Below are 13,347 nucleotides of genomic sequence, written 5' to 3' on the forward strand. Positions count from 1 at the left end.
TAATGCCGGGAGTTACACTGTCTCCAGCTACCACGCTGAAAAGAACAGATCGCCTCGTTTAGATTGAAGTGTTAATAGCTTAGAAGACATAAAGTGTTACCCCATCTCCCATCCCCAGGTTCAATAAACTTTAGAAAAGGATGATTCTTTTAAAAGAATCCATCCAAGATTAGCTCTTTACTAGCAGTATTTTAGACATTTGCTATACATTTTAGCATCCTCCATAGATAGATATTTTAAGAAGCAGCAATTTTTTGTCCCTCAAATTGTACTCTTAAGGCAGTTGCTGACAATGTCACTCCATCTATTCATAAAGCAGCTCTCATTTATACTAAAAACTGTTTTAAAAATTATGGTGTTCTGTTGTCATTGCATTTTGTTTTTAAGAGGTGGAGTTTTGCTATGTTGCCCAGGGTGGCCTCAAACTCCCGGGCTCATTTATTTAAATTGGCAGAGTATTATCAAAGAGATACGTTTTTGTCAAGAAGTTTTACAATAAACATATTCCAAAAGCCTATTTACTTTTATCTATAAGATTGATAAAAATCAAAGAAATAATTAGAGATCAGGTAAATGTCCCAGATTCCAGTAGGTCCATTTTGTTACTTCCCAAGCTACTTGACTTCGGACAAGTTACTTGATATCTCGAAATCTTTGGTTCCTCTTTAAAAAAAAAATGAGGCCAAGAGATGCTTCTTTTCCTTCACTTGGGTTTATTTTTGGAATTAAGTAAGTCATGTGCTTTGAAGACAGTGGTGAAGAGCCCATGATTAAATACATTTCTGTGTGTTGAATAGTGCATTCTGGAATCTCTGAAGACAGATTCAGAGCTGAAGGTAAGGATAGCCAGGAAAATCAGAATTTGTGGACAAAGTTTGAATAAGTGATGAAGAAAGATATGCTGCAAATGCATAAGGGTAGACATTTGGATTGGCTGAGACCAGTTTTCCCTTTACTAGCATGAGCCAAAAACATGGTTAATGGCAGCAGTTAGCCACAAATTGGAATTTTAAAAATGAGGTATAATAGGAAAAAGCTGAAGGACTGGAACAAGAAGCAAGAATGATGGAGAAAAAGAAGCAAGATGAGGTGAAAGGAAAGGGATAGGTTTTCTGTTTTGCTTTTCATAATAACTAGAAGAGTCTACAACAGAAGGAAGAGACAAGAAAAGGAAAACATATGTTGATCCTGTGAAGGAAGGAGGTGAAGGAAAGACCTTTCAAAGGAAGGTTCAAGGAGAGGATCTGTTTCATAAACAACAGAAACAGCTGCTCAGAAAGAATGCAGAAAGGGTCTTGATGAAGAAATCAGAATGATTTTGATGCATATATTGGCAGTCATTCAAACCCAAGGGGGTTGGGTGCCTAAAGGCTTCAGAGCAGAGAAGTTGGATCTGTTTTCAAGATCCTATCAGAAGTGAAAAGAGAAGACCTGTGGGAAGACCTTGGTGGTGACGGAGGGCCAAGGCTAAAGTTTCTGACCACTTGCTTTAGGAAGGAAGGAACAGATAGAGGAGGCATTGTGATGTGGTTTAAAAAAAAATGCATTTGTAATTCCATTTAAAACCAGAGGACAATTTGTTAGACCTGAAAGGGGAACGTGACTGGGAAGTGGAATCCAAGGTGGTCAGGCTACGAAAGCGGGCAGGGGAGGTGGGAGATGGGAGGGTGAGCAGGCAAGAATTAATGGTAACATAACAAGAGCCAAGAAAAAGAGCAAACCAAGCCTGTTTTTCAGCACGTTCTTCCAAATAGGATCAGAACAGGTGTTGCTGGAGGCCAACTTGGTTTGAGTCACTTTAGATCCACATGTGTTTGGCATGCATGGAATTCTGGCATTAAATAAGAACACAGGACTCCATGATACGAACTGGAGTCCCCAGGTGACTTGGGGGTCTCAGGTGGCAGCCTTGTTTACAGAAGCACAGATCGGGACAGATGAAAGTCAACGTGGGAGCAGCTCTGACTGACTGAGTGCTGCTTCTCCCCCTCAGAGGTAGGGCCCCTTTCCTGTGAGAAGACAGGCTCCAAAATTTGAAGTGAAAACGGATCCTATTCCAGCTGAGGTGGACTACACGGGATGGAAGGCAAAGGAATTTCAAGAGATTAAGACAGCAATTTTAAGAGGAGAAGGGATCATTGGAACTGATCTTTTTTATGTACAAAAAGAAAATATTTTTGGAAGCAGTTACATGTGGGGTGTGGTAAGAGGGAAGTGGGGTTGGGGGGTAAAGACAGGATAAGCAATGTAGGCTGAGTGTTCTACTAAATACATTGCAGGTCTAATGTCATGCAAATGTGACTGAAGTCCTGTGAGGTATATATTACTATTTCCAGTTTACAGGCACATGTTTAGCTTCCTTGCTATGTATAGTGATAACAACTGTGGAAACTTGATTGAATGCTAATTACATATCAGGCATTTCACATAGGTCATACCTTTTCATCCTTACAATAACAATAGAAAATATATACTACTATTACTCCAGTTTTCCAAATGAGAAAACTCATGGAGGCAGGGAGAAAAACAGTAACTTGCTCAAGGTCGTACAACCAAAAAATGGTAGAAGCCGGGATGTAAACTCAGGCAGGCAATCTTTTTTCAGAGCCCAGAATGTTAACCGCCATGATGAACTGCTTCTAGAATTTACATGCTAACAGAAAGGGAAAATAAGAAAGAAACAGATAAACGTAGTAGAAAACAAAGAGGGAAGATACCAAACGTAGTAGAAAACAAAGAGGGAAGATACACTTACAAAGACTTAGAGGCTACTGTTTAAAAGGAGGCAAGAACATTATGGATGGGAAGGGAAAAATTAATCCGGACAGGGAAATTTGAATTTCTTTTTTTTTAGAGATAAGAGAAACTTCACAGATAATTTAAATAATAATAAAGATGATAATAACATAATAAACATTTATGGAGGGCTTCCTATGTGCCAGACCCTATTCCAAGTGCTTTATGTATATTATCTCATTTTTCAGAATAATCTTCTTGTCTTTTTTATTGAAATCCCAGGACATAGTACATAGTGCTCAAAGCATATTTGTTGGAAAAGAAATCTTGAAAGGTAATTATATGGCCTGGCATAGTGGCTTATACCTACAATCCCAGCACTTTGGGAGGCCAAGATGTGAGGATTGTATGAGTCCAGGAGTTCAAGACTGGCCTGGGCAACATGGCAAAATCCCGTCTCTACAAAAAATACAAAAATCAGCTGAGTGTGGCACACGCTTGTAGTCCCAGGAGGTCGAGGCTACAGTGGGCCATGATCACGCCACTGCACTGCAGCTTGGGCAACACAGCGAGGCTGTCTCCAGGAAAAAAATAAAGGTTAGTGTATAATTTTATCTTTTTAGAAAACTCTAGGTCATAGGGCTAAAGCTCAAAGGACTCAATGCCTGTGTCCCTCTTTGTTTTATTACTTCACAGCATTTATTTCTGTCTGAAATTATCTTGGTATATTTTGCTTGTTTATTATCTTTTTCTGCTAGCATATAAATTCTCAGAGAGCAGAAAATCCTTGTTTAATGCTGTATTTGCAGCATCTAGACCAATGCCTAAGGCATATGAGGTGATGAGTAAACATTTGCTGTTTGCTGTTTGTTTTTAGAGACAGGGTCTCACTTTGTTGCTCAGGCTGGTCGCAAACTCCTGAACTCAAGGGATCCTCCTGCTTCGGCCTGCCAAAGTGCTGGCATTACAGGCGAGAGCCACCACACCTAGCCAACAACTCTTGTTCCACTGTAGTACACTGAATTACTGAGCAGAGACGCCTGCTGCTTATCGTTTTGTGCCTTCTCTGAAGCAGCATCTGTTCAGTTTCTCCACCACTAACTTAACCGTCCATTTACCCAGGCAGGCTTAGTTGTGGATCAAGGAAGAAGAGAAGTTTCCTGTTTATCTTGTTCTCAAAATGAACAGAGGTTATAACAAAGGTGATCAAACCGTATCTCTATAAAAATGACTCTTCCGTCTCACCCTCATAAGGATGGCTACTATCCAAAAAAGCAAAGCAGAAAATAAAGTGTCAGTGAAGATGTGGAGAAACTGGAACCCTCGTGTGTTGTTGGTGGGAATGTAAAATGGTGCAGCCACTGCGGAAAACACTATGATGGTTTCCTCAAAAAACTAAAAATAGAATTCCATATGAGCCACCAATCCCACTTTTTGGGTGTATACTCAAAAGAATTGAAAACAGGGTCTTGAACAGATATTTGCATATCCATGTTCATAGCAGCAGTATTCACAATAGTCAAAATATGGACGCAACTCAAGTGTTCATCAATGGATGAATGGATAAACAAAATATGTGACCTAAAATGGAATATTACTCAGCCTTAAAAAGGACGGAAATTCTGACACATGCTACAACATAGATGAACCTTGAGAATATTATGCTAAGTGAAATAAGCCAGCCACAAACAGAGAAATACTGTATGACTCCACTTACATAAAAGGTGCCTAGAGCGTTTAAACTTACAGAGACAGAAAATAGAATGGCAGTTACCAGTTGAGCTGACGGAGGAATGGGGAGTTTTTTAAATGGGTACTGAGTTTTTCAACCTGAAAAGAACTCCAGAGATTGGTTGTACAACAATGTGAATGTACTTAACCCTAATAAATTGTCCACTTACAAATGGTTAGGATGATAAATTTTGCCATGTGTATTTTATCACAATTTAATAAAAACATTAAAAAATAACTTTGGGGGCCAGGTGCAGTGGCTCTCACCTATAATCCCAGCACTTTGGGAGGCCAGGGAAGGAGGATCCCTTGAGCCCAGCCATTCTAGACCAACCTGGGCAACACAGTGAGACCTTGTCTCTATAAAAAAAATTAGCCATGTGTGGTGGCGCTCGCCTATAGTCCCAGCTACTTAGGGGGATGAGGTAGGAGGACCACATGAGCCCAGGAATTCTAGGCTGTAGTGAGCCATAATCACACCACTGCACTACAGCTTGGGTGACAAAGTGAGATCCTGTCTCAGAAAAATAATAAATAAATAAATAACTTCAGGCCAGGCATGGTGGCTCACGCCTGTAATCTCAGCACTTTGGGAAGCCCAAGTGGGAGAGTCGCTTGCAGTCAAGAGTTCAAGAACAACCTGAGTAATATAACAAGACCCCATCTCCACAAAAAACTAAAAAAATTAGCCAGGCGTGGCACACACCTGTAGACCTAGCTACATGTGGGGGCTGAGGTGCAAGGATTGCTTGAGCCCAGGAATTTGAGGCTGCAGGGAGCTGAGATTGCACCACTGCACTCCGGCCTGGGTGACAGATCAAGACCTTGTCTCAAAAAAGAGAGAAAAAAAGGCTTTTTAATATAATGCATATACTTAAGCATTTTACAAGTATCTCTATAGAGATACAGGACCTTGGAGCCTGGGATGTTTATGTGTGAAGTCAGGCTGATGAGATCAGGCTGTGAATGACAACAGTGCTCTGAAGGCAAGCCTCTGTGACACTCACCTATCCATACGAAGCTGACAGACAATGCTTAGTGCATCCACAACTCCTTCTTCTTTCAACTGTCGACAGCCAATGGATGTAGCAATAAAACACCCCGTTCTACCTATTCCTGCACTGAAAAGAAAAGAAAAGAAAAGAAAAGAAAAGAAAATTAAAAAGTGGAGGAAAATGACAAAGATAAGAAACATTCTTTTACAAGGGTACTTTTAAATCTGAAGCCACAGTTAAAAGTAGTATTCATGTATTGAGTATTATAAACCTGGCCCTGTGCTAAGTGCTTAAAATATATTTTTACATTTAATTATAAGTAGTAGGATGAGAGGGGTGGAGGCAAGTGATGAGTGGGGGGGGACAGTAAAAAGGCATTATAATTGTTCTAGAAAAAATAAAAAATAATTAATGTCTGCACTTAGGCAAGATACAGGCAGTAGAAAGGAGGGGGAAGATTTAGACACATCACCAGTGTGAATCTGGAGGACTGGAGCTGAAGACGGAGAAAAGCAAAAAGTCAAAGATGACTAGGCTTGGAGAGAAGGAATGGTGATGCCCTGAAGCCAAAGCGCATCCTGGAATGGGGAGAATTTGAAGGAGGCAGGGAAGGGGAGTTTGATCTTGGACATACTGATGTTGAGAAGTCTGGTGAATAATTGAGCAATTGAAGACTGGATTCATTTTAGGAGAGGGTATAGCTAGAGGCACATATTTCCAAGAGATTTGTATAGACATAATAATTGAACAGAAATACTGCCTGTCCTGTTGGGTTTATACATTCAACTGCCTTAGATGATATGTCCATAAAATCAACCTCACAAGCACACGTGCTCTCTCTGTCTCTGTCTGCAGCTTTAACCGCTAACAGTCTCTATGTAAAAGATTCTTTCAAATCTACATCTAGACTCCCTAAATTTCCTAAGCTCTAGATTGTCATTCCATCTCCTCCTTACTATTTTGGACTTGCTTCAGTTCAATGTGTCTAAATTCAATGTATCTGAAACAGAATTAATTATCTTTTCCCTCAATGGCATTACCAGTCAGCCACAAGTTTTCCAGCCTAGAAATCTTGGAACCATCTTTTACATCTCTCCCCTTCTCACCTCCCACATCCAACCTGTTACCACTTCTACTTTCCATCTCTGCTGAGCCTGTGGGATTCATGCTTTCCTTTCTATAGACTGTACTCACGTTTTCAACATCTCCTTTTATCATGATTAGCAGTGATCTCATTATAGTTTCCAAGTCTCAAGTCTTTTCCTGGACAAATTCGCACAGCTGCTAGGTTCATCTTTCTGAAATAGGGACTTAATTATATCATTCCCTACTCAAAACCTGTAGATGGCTCCATTAATTATAGCATAATGTCTAACCTCCCTACCATGGTATTCATGACCTTGCAAAATCTGAATGTGACTGACTTTCAAGCCTTTTGTACTTTGCTGTCTTCCTTCCCACGTGCCATGATTTTCACTTACATAAATTGTTTGCAAAACAGCTTTTGGTTTTCCAATTTTTCTGTATTAATAATGTTTTCTCGGTCAGAAATGCCCTCCCTCCTTTTAAAACTACAACATTGATTATTTCAAAAGGCTCAGTTCAGCATTATTCTAGTTTTTAGAAGTTTTCTTCGGCTTCCATGGTTGGAAATAATTGCTCCCCTCTTGGCACTCAAATAGCACCTATTTCTCACATTTGGCACTTGTTTCCTGTCAAACGTGAGTGCAGAGGAATTCAGAGGAGTGGCTCCCTTTTAGTTGAAGTTTCCACAGAAAGTTCATTTCATTGAAGAAATAGGATTGGAACTGTGCCCCATGAATGGCAGGTATTTAGGCTGTCATAATTGAGGAGAATATTCTAGGTGCGACAACGATATATAACGAAAGAAGGAAAGAATTAATGAGAAACAGCAAATATGATTTGCAACAATAAGTAAAATAGCTTGTCTTGAAGAGGAAGTTATTTTAGTGGAACTGTGGGAAATAAAGATAGAAAGGTACCCTGCGATCTTATATGGAAGTCTAAGAGGTTTGAAATTCATCCGTTTTTTTAAAATAAGAATTTGAAGAAGACTGTAAGCTTTCACTCTTCAGAAAAATTCACATAACTTTACATACTCAAATGTGTTCAAATAATTTCAAGAAGTCCACTGACTTCTGCGGTTTATGCATAGGTTCAAGGTTAGGGACTTTTGCTCTAGTTTTTTTGTTGTTTGTTTTTATGACAGAGTCTAGGTCTGTTGCCCAGGTTGCTGAAATACGCTGGCAGGATCTTGACTCACTATAACCTCTGCCTCCTCAGTTCAAGCGATTCTCCTGCCTCCGCCTCCCAAGTAGCTGGGAGTACAGGCACATGCCACTACGCCTGGCTAATTTTTGTATTTTTAGTAGAGTGGGGATTTCATCATATCGGCCAGGCTGGTCTTGAACTCCTGACCTCAAGTGATCCGCCGGCCTCGGCCTCCCAAAGTGCTGGGATTACGAGCGTGAGCTACCGCACCTGGCCCATTGACAAACTTTGAGCAGAGACTCCATGTAAGGTAAGACAGAGAAGGGCACAGGTAGGCCATGGTGGCGGTGAGAGCATGGGGGAGTGTGGTATGTGTGTGCATTTTACCAGCTACTTCTAAAATACATGGATGAGGTCAGAAGGGCTTGAACTATGGTGGCTGGACAGGAAATGGTGATTATGGGAGAAGCTTTGAAGGGAAAGCCCATCTAGTGACTGATTAGATACTGAGGTTGGAGTTAAAAGAAGGGCCAGAGATAACTGTCAACATGGGATGCTGAGTGACTGGAAAAAAGATAGTCTCATTCTCAGAAATAGTAATCAGAAGGGGAGCTGGTTTTATAGGGGAAGTGACTAGTTCATTTTAGATATCCTGAGTGTTTAATGACTTTGGGTGGGGGACAGTTCCAGCCCTAAAGCGTAGTGAGTTAGGCTGTTTTTTTGTTTTTGATTTTTGGCTCCAAGTTAAGTTTAGGATAAAGCCAGTGTTATCTACCTTCGGATAAACAGACACATATTAAACTTTACTCTTAATTAAACCACACAATCTCAAAAATGGAGGCTAAAATTATACTCTAAAATAATATATTTATTAAATATATCATCAAAAGCTGACTTAAGAGACCTATGCGGTTAAACAAAGCAACACAAATTATTTTGAGAAAGCATGAAGAATAAATGGCTGGCTGGGATTGGTAGCTCGCACTTGTAATCCCAGCACTTTGGGAGGCCAAGGCAGGTGGATCACGTTTGAAGTCAGGAGTTCGAGACCAGCCTGGCCAGCATGGTGAAATCCCCGTCTCTACTAAAAATACAAAAATTAGCCAGGCATGGTGGCGCACGTCTGTAATTCCAGCTACTTCAGAGGCTGAGGCAGGGGAATCACTTGAGCCCAGGAGGCGGAGGTTGCAGTGAGCCGAGATCGTGCCACTGCACTCCAGCCTAGGCAATGGAGTGAGACTCTGTCTCAAAATAAATAAATAAATAAATAGTTGTTCATATAAATTACTTTAAAAACACTCGCTTCAGTTTGGTTACATTAAAAGGAAAACAAGGGGAAGGAGGTATCAGTTCTAGGAGGAGAGCTTTGAACTAGAAATTAGGGACGGGAACCAGCACAGACCCTGCTGCTGTTGTTGGCCTGGCCTCTAGCGCTCCATGTTCTGGTAACAGCACTTTGTTTTCCTTTGGTGAACTACCATTTGCTCAATTCTCATTTCATAAATTTATTTCAACCTGTTTTTCCGGAGATAACTCTTAAAATAATTGACTGGTTTTCACCAAACTTGAAATAGTAATAAATGTTACCAAGATACAAACCAAGCAGAGTTCACTTGTCATTTGAAACAACAAAAAAGTCACTGATAACTTCAAAGAATGCATCTTAATTCCTAGTGTGTACAAGACTGATGAGACTAAATGAATCAATATAAGTTTCAAAGCAGATAACTGCTGAATAAGGTCTCCTGTTCACTGAGCCATTTATTTCGAACTTGTATTTCGCCTACTGTGTAATTGTTGTTTGCCAAAAATGACCTAAAAGCATGACCTCACTTCTGTCAGCATAATCTTGATTAAGACTCAAATATAAGGGACTTAACCAGTTTCAATAAATATTTAATTTGCCAACAAAGTCACATCCGGGAAGCAAAACCCACTTGTACCTGCTCTATGACTTTACAAAGAATGGGCCATTGCTTAGACAGAAAGGACCATTCACATCTTACCTGCAGTGGACAACCACAGGCCCTCGGCCCTGGGAAGCAAGTCTGTCTTCTTCCACATCCAGCATGAGCTGTAGGAGGGGCTGGGCACTGTCTGGAGTCTTGTGATCAGGCCATGAGGTGTACCAGTAATGCTTCACATGTTGGGTGTGGCTTCCTTGCTGAAAATAGCAACAGCCACCAAATGCCTCATTCACTTGTGGAACTAAAAGTCATCCAAACCACAATACTGAATGCCTTTTTATCACCCCCATCTTGCTGGCAATTTATTTCTAGGTGGGAAAAACATTTAGAAGATTTTTGAAGAGTGCCCTTTTACTTTGAGAAGACTTTACTGTCAGTATTCAGTTCACAAAGTGAGAAAGTCTTACCTTTGTTGAGATTTATATCTCTACCTATAGCTATAATATAGATCATAAATGTAACATATGCTAAACATATATTTATAATTTGTTATAATAAACAAGATGGTAAGTGAAAATGTAGCCGAGAAAGAATGAGATATATTTTATTTCCTGCTCTATGAGCATTCCTGACAAGTTATTATAAACATATTAATCAATAGAATACTTAATTTCATATCAGTCATGGTAATACTTCTACACTCATCCCAAACTCCAGTATTTAATAGAGTGAGGAATCACAGCAATAAAGAAGCTACATGAGATCCCTCTATTGGAAACACTTTGGGCGAGGGCCCACACACATCATCTCGAAACCCAGCACGGGTGAGGGTGCGGCATGAACCCGGCACTCCAGAACATGTGTTGAAAAACAGGTTTTGGTAAATGCCTTATTTCACACTTCCCAATAAAAGCCACCACTGTAGCTCTGCCCTGTTTTCTTCCTCTTTGTGATGATTCTGTCTCAGCAGTGAGGTTGCAGATAAGATCAAAATTTTTGGGTGATTATTCTCCAGAAGCAAAAATAATACCGTGGCAACATTTTTCAGCATCTGCTGCCCATGAGTTAAATAAGATAGTTTTCCTATGACATAATCTCGTCTGGGGAAAGTCCCTATAAATTACTGTAACTCCATGCTTCTGAAGATCTCATCCACACTTCAGGCTTGTCTTGCTTCCCACTGCCACCCACAACTGCAGATTTTCTCTTTCACAGCTTCCAGGCCTTACTTAAAGCTGCTTAGACCAAAATGACGCTAAAAAAATCATGGTAAAGTCTCCAGCACAGCCTTTAGTTAAAAACTTTCAAAAGGTTAAATCAGAGATATTTTATTAATGCAAATTAGAGGATCACAACACCCTACATAATGAATTTTCTTAATGTCTACTTACATTGATTTAATTATACTGCATATTAATAGTAGTTGACAAAAAATACATGAGGGAATGATTATAGTTTCTCTTTGATTTTAACATTATTTAATGTGCTTAAATTGCATTTGTAGTACTTGTTAAGATAAACAATTTCAAAGTAGAAATGTAATCCTCCAACATCATCTACTTTGTAGATGGCTATAGCTGTATAATCTTACCTTTAAGACAAGGTTTCGAATGGTGTAGTTATCACATTCATTTACACTGATAACCAGAACCTCAACTTTCCCATATATCCCTCTCTTTTCTGGCCAGTATAGCACACATTTCTGGAGGAGGGGAAAGAGAATACAGCAAATGTTAATGGCTTTTATTGGCCTTGGAGTACTTTTCATTCAAGCATCTCAAGAGTTTTATATCATTAATTTTAAGATATCAAATTTCAATTTTTATAGTTTTGTAAATATACTAAAACCATTGAATTTTAAATCTTAAACAGCTAGATTTTATGGTATGTAAATTATACCTCAACAGTTTTTTTTAAAGTTTCAATTTTATATGTGCCTATTAAACACTGTCACTGCTGACTCCATACAAAAAATAAAGGCCCAATTACCCAAAACTCCTCAGAGAAATTAGGAACTAATTAAGAACTAAGTTAAGAAATTTAAGAATTAAGAAATTAAGATCCAAATATTAGAATTTATCATGTGCTGACTAGAAATAAAAAGAATGTTTTCCCACAATAATTGAGTAAAGTTACATTTTCCTGCTTCAACAAACTGATGTCTAATGAGAATATCTAATATGTTAGATGGCATACAACCAAGTTTCCCTTATATGTAAGGCCGATGTAATGATCATTAATATAACTATGGTATTATATTTTCCCGGACAACAACAGTTTTTTTCACTTTTATGGAACTAATTTACAAAAATTATGTTAAAAATATTTTTGTAACAGGTCGTCCTGAGGAGCTTTAAAAGAGTGATAATAATTATACTGCAAGCAAGGCAACATAGCATGGTGGTTAAGGTGCAGACTTTGAACTCAGAGCCTGGGTCCAAATTTTGGTTCTACCATTCATTACCTGTGAATCCACAAACAAGATACTTAACTTAACCCCTTTGGTTATAGTTTCTTTATTATTGGTTATCTGGAAAGTACTTAGGATAAAGCCAGGCATAGAATAAGCACTTAAAACATGCTACTATTATTGTTGCTATTTTAAAACTACTGGGTGATAGATTTTTGGCCCAAAGTGATTAGATCTTCATGCATTAAATATCATTTTGGTATTATTATAGCCACTCTTATTAAATAAAAATTGCAAAATGAGATTCAAGCATACGTATAATCTCATATTATTTTGCTTTTTGAACAACTGCAAAATAACTGTTTTTTACCATGAATTTTCATGATAAAGAATGTAAAATGACAAATGTTGATGTTTTATTTTGAGTGCTCTTAGAAGCAATGTTAATTTTACAAATGTTTAAATAGCACTTATTTTCTCCCAACCATACACACATTTACAAAGAAATTCTTTCATTTGTTGCCTTCAATCAGGACCTTTTAATACCCAGGACACTTGTTTCTTCACATCTTTGTCAAAGGCATATGAATACACTTGATAAAAATTTAAATACTTACAGATTTAAAAGAGCAGCAAAAGACTCACAAAATTACAGAACAAAGGAAAAGACACATAAAGTATCAGAAACACACCTCCAGGCCTCTATCATGCTAAGTACCACTACTCTACAAGCTAGCACAGCGAAGGGAGTCACTTCACCTAGCAGAATCCGTTTCTTTCATCCATTACAATAAAAACACATCTACATCCTCTACCTTTTGACCCTTTTTCCAAATGAAGTCAATTGTTTCAGCTTTATTTACCTGCCACCCAAGACTCTCAGGCTATCAGACCAAAAGACTTACTCTGACTGACTTAATGTTAACATTAAGAGAAGAAGCCTTTTTAAAGTAGAGCAACTCATTTCTCTCGAAATCTACGAGTTGCCAAGTGTTTAAAATTTTCCCGCTTTGTTAAAGGTAATCATACTAACCAATTTGCCTGGTTTCTTTCAATGAAGCATCAATTATTTCGCTGTAAGACCCGAGCTATTGTGTATCTTAAAACCCATGCCTCCTGATGAGTCCAAGAAGAATGACAAAGAATCTTGAAAAAGGTATTGAACAAAGAAAGAGGCATTCATTCAGTAGTCCAGCAGTCTGGCGTACGTGCCCCATTGTCCACGATCAGACCTGAGCCGCAGGCCCCTCTTTAGGAAGGTGGCTCTTAAAACCACTAAGAAAAGCTGCAAGGCAGGAGCTTGCCGCCTGCACCCTGACTCTTAATACTTGAACAG

At 38.9% G+C, this 13,347-nt stretch overlaps 1 protein-coding gene across 2 annotated transcripts in view; it reads right to left on the reverse strand.

Moving 5' to 3' along the window:
• PTPRR (protein tyrosine phosphatase receptor type R) overlaps positions 1-13,347 on the reverse strand; it is a 281,445-nt gene that overhangs the window by 13,110 nt on the left and 254,988 nt on the right. For both annotated transcript variants that reach the window (XM_017946001.3, XM_003919625.5), the window contains 3 exons: positions 11,193-11,303; positions 9,701-9,858; positions 5,475-5,588 (listed from right to left, as the gene is read on the reverse strand). In XM_017946001.3, coding sequence (XP_017801490.2) covers positions 5,475-5,588; positions 9,701-9,858; positions 11,193-11,303 — 383 coding nt within the window. The remainder of the gene's footprint in view (positions 1-5,474; positions 5,589-9,700; positions 9,859-11,192; positions 11,304-13,347) is intronic.

The sequence above is a fragment of the Papio anubis genome, chromosome 9, assembly GCF_008728515.1.
Source record: "Papio anubis isolate 15944 chromosome 9, Panubis1.0, whole genome shotgun sequence".
Classification (NCBI taxonomy): domain Eukaryota; kingdom Metazoa; phylum Chordata; class Mammalia; order Primates; family Cercopithecidae; genus Papio; species Papio anubis.